General features: G+C 34.3%; 3 protein-coding genes across 3 annotated transcripts; 1 reads left to right on the top strand and 2 right to left on the bottom strand.

Moving 5' to 3' along the window:
* The first annotated feature begins 599 nt into the window (after positions 1-599).
* LOC8268419 (argininosuccinate lyase, chloroplastic) lies at positions 600-4,415 on the top strand. Its single transcript, XM_002513999.4, has 6 exons — positions 600-1,060; positions 1,521-1,901; positions 2,371-2,519; positions 2,952-3,243; positions 3,551-3,715; positions 3,833-4,415. The coding sequence occupies exons 1-6, from the start codon at positions 695-697 to the stop codon at positions 4,094-4,096; spliced, it is 1,617 nt and encodes a 538-aa protein (XP_002514045.3). The 5' UTR covers positions 600-694; the 3' UTR covers positions 4,097-4,415.
* A 333-nt stretch (positions 4,416-4,748) lies between these two features.
* On the bottom strand, positions 4,749-9,015 carry LOC8268418 (kinesin-like protein KIN-4C). The gene is made up of 12 exons (XM_002513998.4): positions 8,690-9,015; positions 8,089-8,208; positions 7,872-7,997; positions 7,674-7,754; positions 7,239-7,310; positions 7,036-7,129; positions 6,918-6,949; positions 6,745-6,818; positions 6,405-6,467; positions 6,127-6,265; positions 5,525-5,929; positions 4,749-5,339 (listed from the first exon to the last, which is right to left on the bottom strand). The coding sequence occupies exons 1-12, from the start codon at positions 8,831-8,833 to the stop codon at positions 5,154-5,156; spliced, it is 1,536 nt and encodes a 511-aa protein (XP_002514044.2). The 5' UTR covers positions 8,834-9,015; the 3' UTR covers positions 4,749-5,153.
* A 701-nt stretch (positions 9,016-9,716) lies between these two features.
* LOC8268417 (kinesin-like protein KIN-4C) lies at positions 9,717-17,797 on the bottom strand. Its single transcript, XM_002513997.4, has 27 exons — positions 17,327-17,797; positions 17,074-17,231; positions 16,825-16,971; positions 16,580-16,732; positions 16,228-16,487; positions 15,906-16,084; positions 15,619-15,743; positions 15,234-15,270; positions 15,019-15,110; positions 14,817-14,933; positions 14,625-14,738; positions 14,437-14,514; positions 14,130-14,337; positions 13,898-13,998; positions 13,490-13,588; positions 13,301-13,414; positions 13,119-13,235; positions 12,883-13,035; positions 12,690-12,783; positions 12,569-12,600; positions 12,371-12,456; positions 12,040-12,111; positions 11,673-11,900; positions 11,365-11,509; positions 11,157-11,252; positions 10,454-11,023; positions 9,717-10,302 (listed from the first exon to the last, which is right to left on the bottom strand). Exons 2-27 carry the CDS (start codon positions 17,200-17,202, stop codon positions 9,976-9,978), a joined length of 3,873 nt encoding a protein of 1,290 aa, XP_002514043.2. The 5' UTR covers positions 17,203-17,231; positions 17,327-17,797; the 3' UTR covers positions 9,717-9,975.
* Between the last annotated feature and the right edge of the window lie 3,040 nt (positions 17,798-20,837).

The following is a 20,837-nucleotide window of genomic DNA, read 5'->3' on the forward strand; positions in this document are numbered from 1 at the left end:
TTTACTTATGTTTCTTTTATTATTGCTTTGGATTCTTTTTGTAAGGAACATAGGGTTTGAACTTTCAATTTCTAATACTTATTTCTACACAAAAATCCTTAATGATCGAGTTATTAATATAATGGCATAAAGATTAACTTATGTATATACAATATCATGAGAATATGAATCAAGTTAAGTGGAAGAAAGAAAAATAAGAAAGAGGAGAAGGGCATTTCAAGAAACCTGTTGCTTCCAAGATTTTCTTAAATAAGAACATTGGGCATAGTCTACCTGCCTGAAATATGTTTCTTAAAAAGAAATGCAATAGTAAACCATTTTTAGTGCAATGAGTATTAGATGAAGCATGAAGAAGTTAAGCAAGCAACAGTTTCTTGCATGCTAAGCCTACTATAAAGAGAATAAATGTTTTCCATTTACTAGCTTGTAAATTTAAACTTTAATTTTGTTAAAATTTCAATGACAAGAAAAATAAAAAATTAAAAGATAAATTTTAATCCATATATGTTTGAGATCTAAATAGCAAATTGGCCCAAAAACAGTTAAGGCTTGTTTGGCCCAAACTCAAAAACCCAAAATATATAATCCACAGGCCACAAACAATTCACTGGTTTTGTCACATCCAAAACTATGTGTCGAGAACAAGAACCCTGCTAAACACTTCCCAATTTTGTCTGTGTTGCCGTCTCCAAAGATGAAATCACAGTCACTTGTACTATCTTCTTCTGCGTACCCACTTCACTACTCTTCATCTGCAACCACCTTTTATACTCAAACAAGTCTCAAATACTTTATACCATTTGTTTCTTTAAAGCCCAAGAGTACATCAAAGGGAAGGGTTCAGGGTTTATGCATCACTAGAGCCATGAGTGGATCATCAAAATCTGAAAATGAAACAAAGGAAAAGCATACTAAGGAGACTAAGTTGTGGGGGGGAAGATTTGAAGAGAGTGTTACCGATATTGTAGAGAAATTTACTGAGTCTATTTCTTTTGATAAGGAGCTCTATAAGGAAGATATTATGGGTAGCAAGGCTCATGCTTCAATGCTCTGCCAACAGGTTATTTTTTTCTTTTTTTCTATCTTTCTTTCTTTCGTCTGTAAGTATACGATCTTTCCTTTTTTTTTTTTTTTTTGTAAATGTATAATCTTTTTTTATTGGTTGCTGAGAAAATGTGGTTTAGAAGCGGAAAGAACAAAGCAAAAACGTTGAGTTTGATGAACGTTTTTCGTTAGTAATTCTTTAGTTATCCCTGTAAATCCAGTGTATACCCAAAATGCAATGCATCTAAATGTGTTAACTTTTTACTGAATTGGAGGGATTGGTCAATGCTGGTGATTGTATATGGGCTTCATTTTTGGTTAATTCTTTGGTTTTTCCTAGAAATTTCTGTGTAAACCCAAAACGCAGTGCATGTAAATTTGCCAACTTTTTACTGAACTACTGGGATTGATCACTGCTATTGTATACAGTGTCCTTTTCAATGAAATGTATATGTCATATTCCTTTGTGATTGTAGGGATTGATGAGTGTCAACGATAGGGATAGCATTCTACAAGGTCTTGATGAGATTCAAAAACTCATTGAAGCTGGGGAGTTTGTTTGGAGGACAGACAGGGAGGATGTGCACATGAATATTGAGGCTGCACTCACTGATATGATTGGTGAGCCGGCAAAAAAACTGCATACAGCTCGGAGCAGAAATGATCAAGTTTTGACTGATTTTCGCCTATGGTGTCGTAATGCTATTGATAAAATCGCTGTATCCATCAAACATCTACAAGTTGCATTGGTGACTTTGGCTTTGGACAATGAGGGGCTCATAGTTCCTGGTTATACCCATTTGCAAAGGGCACAGCCCGTTTTATTATCGCATCTTCTGCTGGCTTATGTCGAGCAGGTACTCATTTGTTTGTCACACAGTATAATTGTTATTGATGCTTTCATGGATGATCTAGTTGAGATTTGTAGTTGTGTTAATCGGACATTAGATGCTTTCCTCCTCCGTACTTCTCCCTTCTACACTGGGTAAGCATATTTTAAAGTCCATATTTATTAGATCTAAACTCACACTAGAAGCATTCATTGCATTAATTAATAAGAAAACAAAGGAATGCACACTACGCATCCCAAGAAATAGGAAACTTTATCTTTATTTCGACATGATTTTTGTGACATCTCTTTTGGATTCTGGATATAAGGGACATGTTAGCTTACTTTGCAACAGATCTTCTTTTCTTGGTATGTTGGAAATTACTTTGCAATAGATTAATCATAATGTTTTCTTAATCGAACTCAGTTTTTAACTTTGTTTAAATAAATCCTGGTGCCTCCATAGAAAGTAAACTTTCCATGATACTGTCTTGTAGCTTGAACGTGATGCCAGTCGTTTACACGATTGTAGAGTTAGGCTGAATTTCTCCCCCTTGGGTGCATGTGCATTGGCGGGCACGGGTCTACCCATTGATAGGTTTATGACTTCTGATGCTCTAGGATTCACTGCCCCAATGAGGAACAGGTATGTGCACAGTTTTTGATATTTTACTAATTTAAGATGTCAAATTTGATAACAACCTAAATATCATTTTTCTCAAATTTACAGGATTCAAAGAAAATTACTATTGCTTTAAATTATTTAGCCAAAATATTTTGAATGCCTCTTTTATATTAGTTTCTGATTTATCAGCACAAATCCAGTCTCTTTTCATTTATTTTTTCATGTCTTGTGATGCAAATATAAATGCACTTTTAAGTACAATGTCTCTATGAAGGCAACACTTCCTATGTGGACTTATATGATATCAGCTTTTTGGCCCTGCCAAGTGCAGTACTTTTCTGTTGCATGTGTAGTGTATCATTGAGATAATATTTCCTTACAGCTTGTATATTGCCCCTAATTCTTGATATATTGCTTCCTTGGGTAGTTGGTTATGTTTCATTATTTTCGTAGCATTGATGCAGTTTCAGACCGTGATTTTGTCTTGGAGTTTCTTTCTGCTAATTCCATCACAGCCGTTCATCTTTCTCGTTTGGGCGAAGAATGGGTGTTGTGGGCTTCAGAGGAGTTTGGATTTATCATACCAAGTGATTCTGTTTCAACTGGAAGTAGCATAATGCCTCAGAAGAAAAATCCTGATCCTATGGAACTTGTTCGAGGAAAGTCTGCTAGAGTTATTGGAGACCTGGTTACCCTTCTCACATTGTGCAAAGGACTTCCGCTTGCTTATAATCGCGATTTGCAGGTACTCATTTCTTACACTTATTTGATTGTTCATAGTTGAAAAATGAAAGGGTAGAGTGTCAATCTCACATATTTCTTAGGACAACAGGCTGTTTCTAGTCATCGATGCTTTGGCTTTTCCATTCAGTTGCTCTACATTTCAGACCTGTATCTTTATACTTGTCTATAGGACTTGGTTTTACCTTTATATACTTGCATATTCTTGTTTCTTCCTCATATTCTGTCTATGCTCTTGTCTATTCTTACCTCCTGTATCTTCTATCAATTCTAAACATGTTTGATTTTGATTAATCCTTTCTCTCTGGTAGGAAGATAAGGAACCTGTATTTGACAGCGTTAAGACAATTATAGGGATGCTTGAAGTTTCAGCTGAGTTTGCACAGAACATTACCTTTAACAGTTCAAAAATCCAAAAGGCATTGCCAGCTGGCTATCTCGATGCCACAACACTTGCCGATTATCTTGTTAAGAAGGCAAGTCGAACTCTACGTTCTTTTCCACTGTTTAGAAGAGCTTACATTTCTGCAGCTTTAAAGTTGTCAACATGATTGTTAATGCCTTACCTCAAACGTCCTCCATAATTTCTACAGGGAATGCCTTTCAGAACTTCGCACGACATTGTTGGAAGGTCTGTTGCATTGTGTGTTTCAAAGAACTGTCAGCTTCAGGATCTAAGTCTTGATGACATGAGAAGTACAAGTCCAGTTTTCCAAGAGGACGTGTATGAATATCTTGGAGTAGAAAATGCTGTTAAGAAATTTGTCTCCTATGGTTCCACAGGGTCTGCTTGTGTTGCTGATCAACTTGATTATTGGGTTACCAAACTTGAAATTAGCAGAAGCAGACCTCATTAGTCAACTGTGTTGGAGATTATATATGGAGTTAATATCTAGACTTTCGAGAGTCGCCTTTGAGGATGTGTAACACTATGTTCAATGGGTTAACGTAGTGCTAGAGTGAGCAACTGGTTGATACAGAGTTACAATGATTGCTTTCAGGATAAGAACATCACCAGCAAGAGGGATGCACCATGGGCAGGAACTGAGTTAGTGATTTTACAATTTTAATTAACCAATTTGTAAGGTGCAGTACAAGCAGTGAAGACATTTGCACGAATGTATGTGCTCTTTTGTTCCCTTGTTATTGAATGAACTTCCCAATGACTTTTGAATACCCTGATCTTCATAAAAATGCTGTCATAAGTTGCATGTACTGAGTGCAAATTCTCCAAGATTTATTTATCTTTTTCAACAATTGATGCCTGTCAAATTTGACACAGCGATCTTTTTGGTCATTGGAGGACCGGTGTTACAGCCAGAAATAAAATGCAGAGGCACGAGTGTTCTCTCAAGTGGCAATATCGTGGAGGCAATTTGTTCAGCCTGTTAAAAACATGGCACAATGTGTCCTCCATGAAATGGAGCCACTGTTAGGAATGGACAGGCGAGAATAATTTAAAAATGGTAGGTCCACATCAGTTTCACCTGATTATATATGTTCCTTCAATGATGCGAGAATAATAAAATAGCATCAATTCAATTTCAGAAAGAGGGTGGTTCACCTTTGCTCCAAAGATAAATGGAGCAGAAAATCAATCACTTCAGCGAGCATATAAACTTTTTAGCAGTATTACAAAACAGAAGTTCAGTTATTGGCATGCATTTGCCATATCTCAAATAAAAACACTATCATTAAGAGATCCCCAATCTCCACTTGGAAACCTCTTTGTTGGACCCCCTTAATAGAATTAATTTTTGGGGAACTATACAGACCACGACATTCAATGTAAAATTTGCTGCTCTAATCATCAGACGTTCTGGCCTGCGAGGTGAACTTCCTGTAGCAGGGTCGCCATGTGGTTTACAACAAAATATTAACCAGAAGTTTATTCTGTGTTTAAGCATCCTTATTTCAAGTTGACCGCTTAGCCCTAGTTAACCTTATAGGCTTATCTGCCACTGCCGGATCAGTTCTCTCTGCTTCTTTGGGGCCTACAGCAACTTCTGGTATGGAGAAAGACGGTTCTACAATATCAAGCTGAGCAACTGCTTTGCGCCCTCTTATTTTCTTTCCAGGTTTTTTAGGACTTGGACTTGCCTGTAGATATTTTTATTTCTGTTAGCAAGCTGCTGAGGAAAGCAAAAGAAAGAACAGACAAAAAGAAAAAAAGAAGGCAAATGAACAAACAAGAACGCAAAAGAAATAGGAAAAAAATCATTTGCTGTCCTCAGAAACTGAAGAAATAAGAGAAGAGTTTACAGGAAAGTGGGAAAGGAACATACCACTGTATTTCCAATATCAGATAAAGGCTTCCTTCTTGGCACATTATCATTATCCAAATCAGCAGGTTGAAAAACAACAGTGCCTTTCTCTGTTTCTGAGGTGGCTGAACTATGCATCATATCTTGAGTCACTTCCCTTTGAAGTGAGTCATCCATCTTGATGGAAGAAACTCCTCTATTGGTGCACCTAGAGGCTGTACAGCCACATCCTGTACCACAGCTGCCAAAAGCAGCCAGGCACGCACATTTTGATGTCTTGCAAAGAGATCTTTTACCACAAGAGCAGCCCGCTCCTTGTGTAGATTTCCCCACCACAACATTCTTTCCTCCACAATCTTCCAATTCAGGGGTGTCCATGAAGTCAATTCTACTTCCAAAAGAAACAGAAGGTTTAACAAGATCCACCTGACAAACAAAAATCATTGAATCAAATCCATATCTTCACAATCAATATGCAAAATTTAAGTTTGCTTCTTTAGTATGAGAGTTTCTTTCCGGTTAATGCTCCATCATATTAACAAAGATCTAGTAGCATAGAAATGCAGTAAGAGTTGGGAAGATCAAGAACAAGCAAGAAATGGAAACCACATATGGGCACTTACATCTAGCTTCTTTCTGTGTTCTGCTTTTGGAATTCCTAGTTGATTAACCACATTACTTAGCCTGACTATTTCTTCTTTCAGGTCTCTTAGCTCTGAAACCCTCACCGTGCAGTCAACTTCTTTGTCCTGTAACAAGCATCTTAATAATGAAGAGTTTCAGCATTTGGTGGTCATATAACACAGAGAATAGGTTCAGTTAGTTGTTCAGCAAATGATCATTTATGACATTTCTGGGAAGAAAATTCAACCACTAGAAAAAAGGTTCAGCAACATCTTACCTAAATTTTTCTTCTTTCAGCATCTCGGCTTCTTCCTCGTACTTCCTGACCTCATTAGCCATCCTAGCCAAATGCAATACTTGGATAAATTTGAATATAAACTAATAATAATTTAACAGATTCAACATCCATCTCAAAATTCGATAAAACATAAGAAAAATCTGAAAAACTCAAATCCATGAAATTGAAGCTATAACCAAGGTTCACAGAGCAGTAACATGTTGATTGTTAATAACCCTACAAAATATTATTGATGTACAGATCTAAGTAATTGACCAAGAAATTGTGAATTTGAAATACAACAATAAATCTACCCTCGAATAAAACTACAAGGACTTACTCTTCCATTTGGCGCTCAAAGTCAGAGCGTATTTCCTCCACCCTTGCAGCAATTCTAAGCTCAAGCTCTATACCCTGAACCAGCGTGTCCAAACATATTACTATAGAAGGCCTTATTATTTATTGATCAGCATGTTGAAACAAACAGATCATACAGTATTGGGTTATACGTACCTGGACTCCAGGACTCTGGCCACTTTTAGCATCTATATGGGATTATGAGGTAATGAAAAGTCAATAACCCAAATTACACTAATAAAGACAAGCTGCAAAAGGCACTATAAATCCTCACCAGAAGTTCTGTGAGATGAAGCCTTCCGAGATTCTAATAGCTCTTTTAGCCGCTTAGTAGCCATCAATGCTTCTTCTGTCTTCCGTTGCAGTACCTGATGTTAAAGCATAAGAAATTAGATGATGATTCTCTTGACAGTTTCTTCATATAATCAAAAGGAGCATCAATAGGAGTCTAGAAACTTAAAAGGTTTCTCAGTTTACCAGCTTCTGCTTCTCATTCAGAGCTTGCAACTTGCGCATTTCATAATCTTTCCTCCTTTGATCTTTTTTGAGCTGTTAACAGGAGAACATGATACAAATACTTAAAATTTAGTATCTTGCATTATTTGGAATTTTCATTCCAGATCATCTGAAACACAGTTTTTTTTAGCCAATAAAAAGGAATAGGTGAATCATGATGCTTCCATAGAAAAGGTGGGAACCCAAGAATGGCATAAGAAAAGATGCTTAGATTACCCTTAAACTAGTTTAAAAGGCAATAAGTACATACAAGTGTGGCAATGAACAGACAGAGCTCAATAAACTTGAAAACCAATTGAACAGCCCAAAGCATATATTAACCCAAGTCACAATTTGCTATAACAAATGTAATAAAAAGTTAATATTATTAAAGAAGTAATTAACAAAACCACATGCCTGAAGAATTTCTTTCTCCAGTGAAGCCCTTGATAGCCTGAACTGTACAGACTCTAGCTTCATCTTGCAAATAAGTTGAACCTTTAGGAATAAAGGGGCAAAAAGGACAGCAATTATTAGTATAAGCAATGCAAGCTAACAAACATAAAAATTAATAAACTTGCATTAGCATATTATATATAGAGAAAAGGAAGTCACCTTTTGAGCCTTCAACCTCTGAATTTCTTCAAAAGTTGAGTCGCTATTCTTTTTCTTTTGTGATGAATTTTGCTTTTGTGCTGAGAGCTGAGATAGTCCATTTAATTTCTTCTTCAGCTGCATAACCTGAATGAATACAATATTAGACATTCCTACTACTAATATCATACAATTTTTTACATATGAATTGAAAGTGTGAAGTAAAAAAAATGTTTACCTGTTCTTCAAGGGCGACAAATTTTTGAGAATTATCATCATCTTTCTTCTGCTTTTGAAGACTATCATTGAAATTCGGTGAAACATTAACCAATTTGCTCTTCAGCTCCTCAATCTCCCTCTGTAAATTAACATAAAAATTATGCAAATCCGGAAATTTCCAAACAGAATAATAGTCTTTAAGATTTTTTTTTGACGCAGAAAACAAGCATTGAGACATTTTAACTTACAATACTGTAACTGTTTTAAACTTCAAAAGAATTAAATAAGTAATAATAACCCAAAAGTAAAATCCCTCCCAGATGCTCTCTTGCTGTCTCGTTTAACTTGAAGTCCTACTATATAAACAATGCAATAAAAATTGGCATAAGAAAAAGATGCTTAGATTACCCTTAACTTGAAGTCCTCTCTTGCAAAACTTAAATAAAAAATGCAATAAAACCTAAAATTTTCAGATCTACATTGCTACAATATGGCAGAAAATCATATTCAAATAGCTAAAACTAAAACTAAAACTAAATGCATCATTTTTACTAAACGAGAGAAAGTTGTTCAATAATGATATCATATTCAAAAAAGAAAAGCAGCAGAAGAAGAGTAACCTTGAGAGCTTCGTTTTCTTTCTCCAATTCGTCACCTCTTTTATCACAATGCTGCTGCTGTCGCTCTTTATCGTCGCATATGGATGATCGTGGTGGAGAATCGGCGACACTGGTTCGCTTGGATCTGCGACTCGGCTTCTTCATCTTCTGGCTATCTGATCTAAATTAGGCTATGAATATCAAAATTAGCAACGCTTGTGTGCTTCTCCAATCAATGGAGAAACTTATAGGAGATTTTGAATTTTGTTTTTGATTCCCTCTTCTTTATTTATGTATTTATTTATTTGAAATTATTACATGCCGAGGGAGCGGGCCAATCTAATAATAAACGACTATGATTTAGATCCTTTGAGATGTCGTTCAAAGACCGCTCCCACTGTCGTATTCCGGCTGCATGGTCGTTTATTAAGACTATTTACTTTTGACATATTACTGCTCAAAAAGAGTTCACTTAAGATGAGCCCCATTCATTTAAAAACTATTAGATCAATTACTGAGATGGCAGCACAACAGTTGGAAGCGCTTTTACTAAGTTATAAGGGTTTTGAATTCAAATTCTAGAGAATGGTTCTATAAAAAAAAAATTCAAAAAATATTTTTAAAAAAAATTATTTGAGTTTCCTATAGTTAGCTTCAAAATTAGTGATGTATTTCATTTTAAAATAATTATGTTTTTATGAACATGTTATAAGAAAAAAGAATCTATATAAATTACTATCATTAGTTGTTTTTTCTCTTTTTTTATTTATAAAAAAATAATAATTTTTTTTCGTCAGCTAGAAAAATTATAAAAGATATGAGAATTTCATTTAAAGTGAAAATCGAACCAAAAATTAAATCCTTACAAAAAGAATAAAACCAAACAGAGTAATTTAATTAAATAATAGTTAATACGATTCCGCTTAAATTCTCTGATCAGTTAAATTTGACTGGCTCCAATTTTCTAAACATCTTTCTGTTTTACAAAAGTTTTCTCCTTGTGTATATTTTTCATTATATTTCCCCGGAAGAATATGCTTGCTCTGAATTGGACCAATGAATCTGTGATACCATTAATAGAGCAGCGAAACAACAATGACAGACGGGACAAAACAACAAAACAACATTTCCTAGTCTAAAAACATGTCCGTCTTCTTTGGATTTCTAGAAAGAAATCAATTTCACATTCTCTTTTCTCCTACACACAATCATAAATTCTTTTCCTTCAGTAAACCCGCTGATACAAGAATCAATAATGGTAAGTGTAATGGACGGTTTGTTTGTTGGTCAGGAAATAGATTTTAGAGTTAGCGGCCATAGTTCTCTTTCTCCTCAGATGTTCTTGGCGGCCGAGCAGGACTTCTTGTGGGATGTACAGCGTTTTCCTTGTTAACTACTTCATTGGATTGACCAGCATTCCTCTCTCTCAACAGGCCACTGCTATTTGATGCAGCTATAGCCCTAGGTAACTTCAAAGGACCATCAACCTCACCTGCACTATTATTATCTGGCTTTTGGGCGGCTTCTGTTTTTTCTGGCTGTGTGGTCGTGGGGAGAGGAACAACTGGGACAAGCTGAATAGTAGATTTGCGCCATTTCTTTTTCTGATCACCCTTTGGTGCATTGGACTTGGCCTGCAAGGGTTTTAAAAATTACAGTTGATCACTCACAGAATAACGGCATTTTAAGATGCTCTTATAAAGATACGAAAGAGCATCCGGAAAAAATTAAATTTTTCCTAAAAGAAATTCATGGAGATTTCAGACAATGTTTAACGGAACATACCACTGTATTCCCTATGTCTGACAAAGGTTTCCTTCTGACCGGAACATCATCGTTTGTCGCAGCAGGCTGCTCAACCAGTGCACTTTGAAGCAGCATTGCACCATGAGAAGCTAGATCGCTCTTCTCTGCTTCATCGGAGCCTGAACCAGTCCCAGCACACTGAGCCAACTCATCTAACTCCAACAGAGCTCCTTCCCTGTTGGAGCATTTACTTGGCACACAGCCACATGATGCCCCACAGTGACCGCTAGCCGCCCGGCACTGGCACTTCATTGTCTTGCATAAAGAATATTTACTACAAGTGCAACATACTCCAGCTGCAGTTTTTTCCGCCACAACGGTGAATCCTTCACCTGATAAATCCAAATCTGAGTTTTCTGGATCATTAATATCTCCCATGTTTGAACTGCTTCCACCTTTCGAAATTCTTTTTTTAGTTCGCCGTTTCATTGGTCGTGCTGAAGGTTCCCATTCATTATCTTCATCATCAGTAACATCACAATTTCCCTCTGAATGTTCTGATTCAGATGTATCCATATCCTCAGAGAATAAGACGGAGCTACGGTACCCCTGTTAAGAAAGGGCTGTTAATCCTATCATATATAGTCTAAGCAACAGACTCAAATATAAATTGATTATGAAAGAGGAAGCAACAATATTTATACACATTCCTCTGCTCTTCAAGTTGGATAAGAATATGTACCTGCTTGCGCAATCCATACTTGCGTTCCCCACCGTTGATGTCATGAACCCCAATATCTTCTTCATTGCGCGTGGAGTATTTCTTCAGTGCTGAATTCTGGCATTATCAAAATTTATAATGTTATAAGAATTTCTATCTGCATCTTTTTCTTCCATTTCAAACTACCTTGTACTTTTCCAATTTTATTTTTTGAGAAAATGAAACTAACCTGTGACTTAACCTGCTGAATGAGTTCTGCCTTCTGAACTTCCAAATGCCTAACTAAACTACTGAGTTTCACTACTTTTTCCTTCAAGTCTCTTATTTCACTATCCTTTTCTCTGCAGTCAACTTCTTTATCTCGCAATTGGCACCTTTAAAAGCAAAGGAAGACTCAGACCAGTTCATCAGAAATGCAATTTTACCAAGTCAGGCAATCTATGAGTAACAAGAGTTACTGGTGGATCTAGCTTCCACATAAATATGTTGACCTAATAACTGGAGGAATAAAAATAAGTTAATAGAAAGGATTATCACCTGGAGGATGATGCTAAATTGAACAGATATATCATCGCATTTTTTGCATCAGCTAGAGATCGAACTTGGTTCCAGCGACCCCTGCCACTAAATGCTCGTTCACGCTCTTCAGCTTCTGACAATTGGGATGCCATAGAAACTAACGTGCTAGAAGTGGCAGCAAGCATATTTTCTAATGCAAAAATCCTTGAATTTCTTGCACCAGGAGACATCATTGATGGAGAATTACTGCATTTGATATAATTTAAGCTAAATATCCAAACACCGATTGATATGAGTAACATTAACAGAAAGATCGCGTCAATGCTGGAGGACGGTAGGAACACACAAGAAAGGAAAAAAGAAAGAAGTGAAAAGAAAAACTCACCTTAAATTAGTTTGTTTAAGAATCACTGTTTCTTCCTTTAATTTTGCTACCTCCTTGGCCATTCTAGCCCGCCTACAATAAGAAGTTTATTTATTTGTAAGCATCTCAAGTAAAAACACGTTCAATAGATAGCTGCACAAGACTACATTAATGTCGTGACAATACATGGTATTCATTATGGTAGTTGCATGGCAGTAAGAGAGCAATACGGAACCTTATACTCTTCAATCTAAGTTGAGCGAAATAAATAACCCAAACTATATCCTGACATCAAACGAGAGACTAAAACTTTTGTTGTCATAATGAGGTAATAGTGCCAAATAGAACTCACTCTTCCATTTGACGCTCATATTCGGAGCGAACTTCATGTACTCGTACTGTGACTTCAAGCTCATGCTCAATCGCTTGCATCAGAGCCTTCACATGAAAAACATGTGTCAATCCGCAATACGAAGAACCAAATCTCCAGAAATTACTCATTATATGCCAGCAAACTAGACATTTCCATATATTGATTTGTTAGAATTACCTGTAGTCCAGGACCATTGCCATTTCCAGCACCTGCATAGAATAAATTAAAATGTCAGGCTGTCAGCAACGGATGTAATTATGAAACAAAAATGAAGCGAACAAGGCAGTAATATACTCACTAGAAGTTTCGCGTGAGGCAGCCTTTCGAGATTCTAAAAGCTCCTTTAGCCTTTTAGTGGCCATAGCAGCTTCTTCTGTCTTTCTTTGCAGAACCTAAAGTGAGAATTTAAAGAAAATGAATAGAGCATCCCTCAAAAAAAAAAAAAAAAAGAGAAGTTCAGTACCCTAGGAGGAAGATGCATATTATTTTACCATTTTCTGCCTCTGATTCAAAGCTAACAGCTTGTGCATCTCATACTCGTTTCTTCTTCCCTCTTTCTTTAGCTGAAGAACTTCTTTTTCACGTGATGCCTTCCATAATCTAAACTGCTCAGACTCTTGCTTGATCTTCTGCTGTAGTTGAACCTAAATGGCATGAAATGGCAGAGATCAAAAACTATATTTCAAACACAATTGTAAACAGACTTCTTTATACAACTGTAGGACACCTTATGAGTCTTGATTTTCTGAATCTCCTCGTGGAGTCGTCTCGCTGCCTCATCACTCTTTTGTTTTTGTCTTAATAACTGAGCTTGAGCATCTTGTTTCTTCTTTAACTCAGCAACCTGCGAAACAGAACATGCATGTTAGAGAACTTGCAACAAAAGGAAGAAGCTCGTTTAGAACTTACTTGTGACTCAAGGACGGTCAACTTCTGAAGATAATTTTCCTTCAATTTCTGAGCACCATCATCAGAAATGGATGATATATTTGATAGATTGCATCTCAAATCTTCAATCTCTTTCTGCCAAAGGACGACAAAAATAAATATTGATACAAATATAAACAAACATGACTAAGTGTTTCAACTTGCACAAACCTGCAAAGCTCTCTTTTCTTGTTCCAATTCCTGCACTTTCTTCTCATAATGTTGTTTAAGAACTGAAGTATCAACACTTGTAAAACGCTTCATTTCGGCCTTTAACAAGTAAAATAAAAGGAGGACGAAAAGACGGTAAACAAAATGCTTCAGTATTGAGAATAAATACATGCAAAACCTAGAAAGTAAAAGAAAAACACAGAATTCAGAAAATACAAGGGCGTAATTAGATGAAGTACTCAGAAAATTTTTTCTTCGACATTTGATCAAGTGATTCATGAATATTTTCTTGCACATTATTCATGAAACTATATATCAATGAAAATTTCTTGTCCATCTCCTGACAATATGGTAAAAAAAAGCAAAGATTTGTACATCACTAGCAATTAGGAGTTATGGCACGTTTACCTCTTTCTGTTCAAGTCTTTTATCCAATTCTTTCAGTTCCCTATCTAATCTTTCTTGAAGAGAAGAATGTTCAAGCTCCTTTTCCTCATCTTCAACCTCTCCTGCAAATCAACCAAAAGATCATAATGCTTTATACAACCATCACTCATAATTGAAATAAGACAAAGAATAAAAAGACAGTAAGATGCCACAAATTAAAAAATCTAGAAAATTAAAGCTTGAAGTATGTTACCTGAAATATCCACAGCTTTTGAATCAGAATTGGATGCGAGCTCATTTAGAGATGAAAATGAAACAAATTTTGAATTTAAACCTTCCTCATCAGAGTCAGCACAATTAACAAATCGACCACACTTTGAGTTGGACAAGTTTTTCAAGCGCAGCAATTCCCCTTCTAATTCTTGGATTTTTGAAACATAAGTTTTCATCATATCAAGATCCTGAAATTTTTTAAACCTTTATGTCAACAAAAAATTCTACTCATCATTTCACCAGAAAGTTGCAAATAATACAAGAAAAAACCATCACCTTCACTTTACCTGATTAGATTCAATATCATCCCAAGATTTCCCTTGACGAGCTGATTCGATTTGCATTAGCAATTTGTCTTTTTCAAACTGAAACAATAGATGGAAGTTACATGCGCCATTTTACCAGAGCAACATAAACATCAGAAAGAACTCCCGTAAATAAATTATAATATCCAAACCAAAAGAAAAAGAGTAACCTGAGCATTAAGAGCACTTTGCGAGAAGTGCTCACAGGTGAGTCGACGGTCTTGAAGCTCTCGTTGCAATTCCCCATTCCTTGCTTCAAGCAAATAAATTTTCTGTTTGAGAATCTGGAAAAAGAAATGCATTAGTTTGGCAATTGAAGCAGTAGATAAGGAACACAAGATTTACTTCTTATCGACAGGCACCTGAAGTTCATCAAACGGTGAACTTGCATCTCCACGATAAAACAGTAGCTCAGCTTGCAATTGCTCAATTTGGCTCCTCATTCTTTGAAGCTGAGCCGCCATTGGATCTCGGTTCACCTTGTAAATCATGTAAACCTTGGCATCGTCATGAAGAGACTAGTGCAAGCAGAGACCGAGAAAAATGCTGAAAAAGCAAACTTACTACTGCTTTATTCTGAATGTTGCGGGCACGATTTGCATATTTCAATGTGTTCAGAGTTTCTTCGGCATTTGTGTCAGCAGGACTGACGCATGCTATAACAAATATGACAAAAAATTGGAAAGAAGAAGATCATCAGAATATCAATGAAGCAACATTTGTAGAACACAAAGGAGCATTAAATGCTCTGACTGAATTAGATTTGTGAAATGGCATACCTATCATCACCGTTTTGCTGTTTCCACCCAGAGAATCCTATAAATTGAAATTCGAATGTCAAAGAGAAGACAATGTATCAACAAAGATTAATATACTTTTTGACTTTCAAAAGCACGGTCTCCTGGTGAATTACATGCTTATGCGACTAGCTCTAAATTTCATATTAATATTTGTGTTCTTTATCATATAAAACATAATAAGCACTAAAATTTCATAAATATAATTAAACCTAAAGTCATTTTACAAGACAGCAACAGCTGAAAATAAGCGTGATGATCAACAATGACCATGAAGTACAATGCACAACAATATTTTTTTCGATAGATGAGCTGGTGAAGTAAAAGGCATTTGGTAAAGAAAAAAAAAAAAGAATTGCTGATCAACCTGTAACAAGCGAGTCAACTTGCTATCACGATATGGAACATGACCCCCTTCTTTCCGCTTCTTTTCATCTCCTAAGGCACTTATCACATTGCCAAGAGCTAGTAGGCCTTTGTTGATATGAATGCCTAATAAGATTGTAGAATTAAATCTCAGAAAGGAACATAATATTCTATATCTAGAAATATTTCCAAACACAACTCAAACCAATTAGACAGCCAGTCCAAAGCTCAATTTTCAGTCTAGAAACATTTTCGGTCTGGCTATCATTCCCAGTGCAGGTAAGTTACCTTCTTTAAAACGCATGCCATCTGCACCTGTTCGTTTTGCACGTTCAGAACCAGCAAGGTCCACCAAATGTAGTTTCGCACATAAGATGTCATCGCCAAAATCATCATGATTTGTTTCATCTGCATTATGGCTAAGCTTCTTTTGCTCCATACTAATGGTAAAAATAGCATGCGAACGACTAAGAAAGACAAACATTAAGCTACATCAGAAACATCAGACTTTCCGAATTAAAAGCAGTTTATGTTATGCATGAAGCAAATTAAAAGAAGAAAACATATCCAATACCAATAAGAAATTCGATCAAACTAACAGCTGCAATACCTCGATTGGCTGTTCATGTTGGTACTTCCAGTGGCTCTGGACAAGGAACCGCGCGATAAATAAGAAGCCATCTCTTCTTTAGTTCTAACTTCTGCTTCAGTAACACCAGCAAGTGTTATTCCCCCGTTCACTGTTTCCCTGATTTGAATTGGAACTCTTGTAGGCAATGCCGCGGGCTTTGCAATATATACTGCTCCTTCACCTTTTGATGAAGCTCCTAAATTAGAATCAAGCAAATCAAACACCTCCTCCTTGAATATCTGTCAATTAAATTATTACATGACTAATTAGCTCAAATACCGATCGTTTAAACTAAAACAATGATAATTAACAAATACTTTAAAACATTTACCTCAATAAACGATACTCTGATCAGAAATTCAGTTGAGTCTTTCATAGTTTCAACTCTTTGGAATATAGTTTCCATCACTTTTGGTATAATGCCGCAGTTACTTCCTTCTCCCGTATAATTAGTTCCCATCGTGTATGTTTTTCCCGAACCAGTCTAATCAAATAAAACGTCAGACAGTTCTTTTCAATTTTGTTATCTACATTTCAATCAACAATAGCATCCAAAAAAATAAATTAAATTAAAACCTGGCCATAGGCAAGAACTGTAGCATTGTAGCCATGGAAGATTGCATCAACGAGCGGTGCAACACAATCGTTGTATAATGAAGACGAAGGTGATCCGGAGCTCCCGTATACATAATCATAAGTAAACGCATGTGATCCGATATTGACCTTTTTTTTTCAGTTTAAACCCAAAGAAAATAAATCAAAGACCTAAGCTAATAAATTGAATTAAATGTAAAAAAGATTAAAGGAAAAAACATCATCAAATACCTGAGGCTCTCCTGGAACGAGGGTGATGCAATCTGTAGAACCGTTGAGAAGCTCAGACGTGATTAAAGGACGAATATTAACAGCAACCCTAACAGACTCTCCATTACAATTATTGTTATTATTATCCATCGCCTTTAAACAATCCCGATTCGAAAAACCTGAAACAGAGAAAAAGGTTTCGGTGCATAAGACGACATTTCTACAGCACAGATTGGAGAATTGAGATCTAACACAAAGAGAGATTGAAAAATACCTAATCGGAGATGGAGATATTGAATCTTTTTTTTTTTCTTTTTAATATTTTGGTTTTGAGTTTTGTTTTAGTTTTGAATGGAATAGAGAGAGAGAGAGAGGAGTGGCTGCGTTTTTTGAAATATTGGATGGGAAAGGGGTGATTAAATTGGAATTGAGAAAAAGGCACTTCAGGTCCGAATTCAAATTGTAAGGTCACGTGAGGTGCATGTGAGGGTATAGGGTAACGGCTATTTGTGAAATTTGGATTTTTTTGGAAACATATTATCCGGACAAGCTTAGCTCTAAGTTTAGGCTGTAATGATATTTTGGTGGTCACTAAGGAATGTGTTTGTTTGTCATCACTGATTAGATAGTGTTTCTTTCTTCTTCTTCTTTTTTTTAACTGATTATTTATGTTTATATTTTGTAACCATATTTTTTTATTTATTAAGATAGTGTTTAGTTAAAATCTATAAAATTTATAATTAAATTAAATTTTAATAAAATAAGTAGAATTTTTAAATAAATTTTATATTAATAAATTAACATATTTTATAATATAAAAATATCTCTTTTAATTTTATTATTTTTATTTTATTATAATTTTTTTATAAATTTCAACCAAACATAGTATTAGTATAAGTACTTTAATAGAATATTTATGTTTTGTAAGTAGTTATTTAATCTTAATCTATCATTTTAACTCCTTAACTGACTATACAAGTACCTTCTTAGAGTTATAAAATAAATAATTAAATTAATATCTTATTATAATTTACATAAATATTATATAAAAAAATTCATCAATTAAAACTGATTTTCAGAAAATTCAAGTAAGTTGCAATATTTGTAAGAAAATATATACTTAACAAAAACTGTTTATAAATTAATTATTATACGAACAAAATATTATAGACATACTTATTTAACGGTGAATATTCATGTAGACTTAAGTTCGGGCTTTATATAAAATAGTAATAGTTATGGTTTTGTATTATGGGATGATGATGTGGGCTTGTATACGTATTACTCAAGAATTCAAAGCCCAGCAAGCCTACCGTTGTGTTGTGGTCCCCCTCTTCCCCAAGTAGTTATAAACCGTTGGTTTCCTGGTGATTCTTCTTCAGTACAACTGGCGGCTTGAAAGTTCAAATTAAAACTCTTTTCTTTTCTTTTTTTTAAGGAAAAGTTCAAATTTAACTTTTAAACCCTTCACTTTTTCATAACCAAACAAATAAGTGCAAATTGAAACCATCAAACTATTGACTCAGTGGTTAGCCATTTCGCTTATTTCAAAGTAAAAAGTTCTTTTTTCTTTTCATTAATTTTTATTTTGATTTTTCGGCCACATTTCAAATTAATAGATAATTTTATCAATTTTTATAATTTTTTTGTCTTCGCTCTTAATATTAAAATAATAAGATAGCCATGGCTTTTTCATTATTTTCTATTTTATCTTTATTTTGAAAGCAATAATTGATCATTCATTCAAATTGTAGTTAGCATAAGTTTTGTCGACACTAAAAAGATTTATTGATTATTATAATTATATATACTTGCAAGAATATCCTACGCTGCATATTCATTTATTTTTGAAATTCATAGTGAGTTATATAGAAAGACTTTCAATTCCTTGAAAAATATAGGAAAATAGGCTTCCTGTTGCCTTGGATACGACTTTCACTCCTTGAAAAATATGGCCCCTCTTTCAAGCAGACTCCATAAAACATGAGAGAATTGCACTCATAAATTACAATTCTAAAAATATTTCTCCAAACTCATATGTTTACTAGTTTAAATATCAAAGCAATTTTCGGACATAAAATTAGACTTATCTCTAATTTTTTTATTTTACAAATATATAACGTGAATTGAATTTATTTAATCTCATCGTATCGAACGGTTTTGAAATAGATAAAAAATTTATATTATACAATTCAAATTAATGTATTATACTATCTATTATCATAATTATTCCTTTAAGCGAATCTAGTATGTATCTTAAACAATTAATATTTGTAGTATTTTATATTTAATTATTGCATATAGTAATATATTTTAAGTGTTTATATTTAAATAATAAATAAATTACACTTATTTTATATGTATGGCTCATCCACAATACATAGAAAAGCAGCAATAGCTCAACCAAAATAGGATTCCATAAAATTTCCATGTTACATGGACCATCCATGCACACCTTTTATCATAATACAATATGTTAGATAGATTTTGCACGGATATCATTCTCACAAGGACATTGTTACTAAGTGTCAGTCCTAATTTATTTTCATATCTAACAAAATTGAATAATTATAATTTAAATAAATAATTAATAGGAAAATAAAACTTAAAGTTAATAATAATTCCTTTTTAACAAAAATAATAAATAAAGCTATAGTCTGAATTTGTTTCACTCGCTATTACTTATATTAAATAATCTTTTTACAATATTAACTTAGTCAAGGGTAAATCACTCAAATTATTTAAATTTTATTTCGAATTCATCTAAGAATACTAAAGTCAATTATAACCTATTTTAATGGTCATGTCAATTAATTAAGATTTATTAAGTTCTTTAGCAATTTATGGCTCGTAAAGGATTCGTCTACTTTCGTAATTGATGTTCCTAAGCTTTACAAATCTATGAGCTGATAAATCATGCAACTTTCGTTGTCTCTGATTTACCAAATTATGTATTTAAGCAGCCTTAAAATCAAATACAAGAACAAATAAAAATAACTCATAAAATTGACTGGAAATTAATTCATTGAAATGAAATAAAGATTTAAACAAGTAATAGACTAACTACGCAAATCCAAACCCTAAGAAGAGTTCAGCACGCATGATTGCGACAAATACGCATAAACATCATTCAAGAAATCAAAAAATAAAAAGAAATAGATAATTCAAACTCTTAAATCTTTACACAAATTTTTTTAATCTCTTTAAATGAGTCTTTAAAAGCTTTAATCTATTACAGTTGTTTTTTTTTAAATAATTACTTGTCATTCTTTTTATAGTCAAAACTCATAAAAAAAATATTTTACCTTAAATTTTCAAGTTTCATGTGAAAGAAAACTTTCTTTTATTTGACACGGCTTGACACATGATTATGTCACGTCCTTTACTTTATAGCACAGCTTGACACATTCCCTTCTGTGATTCCATACCGTGTTTTCACAACTTTTTTAAAATGAGCAGAAGCAAGTATGGTTTGGAGCACGCCTGTATGTCATATTCTTTAGAATCCAGTGGTGGACACGACTTCTAACATGGCCGTATGTCAAGTCATGCTTTATGATTCTTCTTCTAGAGTGCAACATGGACACAAGCACGCCCGTGTTAAGCAACGAAATAACCCTTCATAATCGTTTAAAATTTCTTTCTAATTTTTTTTATAAAAAGTAAAAACTAATCAAAATCAAAACTAAATTCTTAAATAAATTAAAAGTAAAAAAAATATTAAAATAATAGTATTGAATAAATAAAATTTTAATTAATATAATTTATTCAAAAATTATTAAAAT

The sequence above is a fragment of the Ricinus communis genome, chromosome 2, assembly GCF_019578655.1.
Source record: "Ricinus communis isolate WT05 ecotype wild-type chromosome 2, ASM1957865v1, whole genome shotgun sequence".
NCBI lineage: Eukaryota > Viridiplantae > Streptophyta > Magnoliopsida > Malpighiales > Euphorbiaceae > Ricinus > Ricinus communis.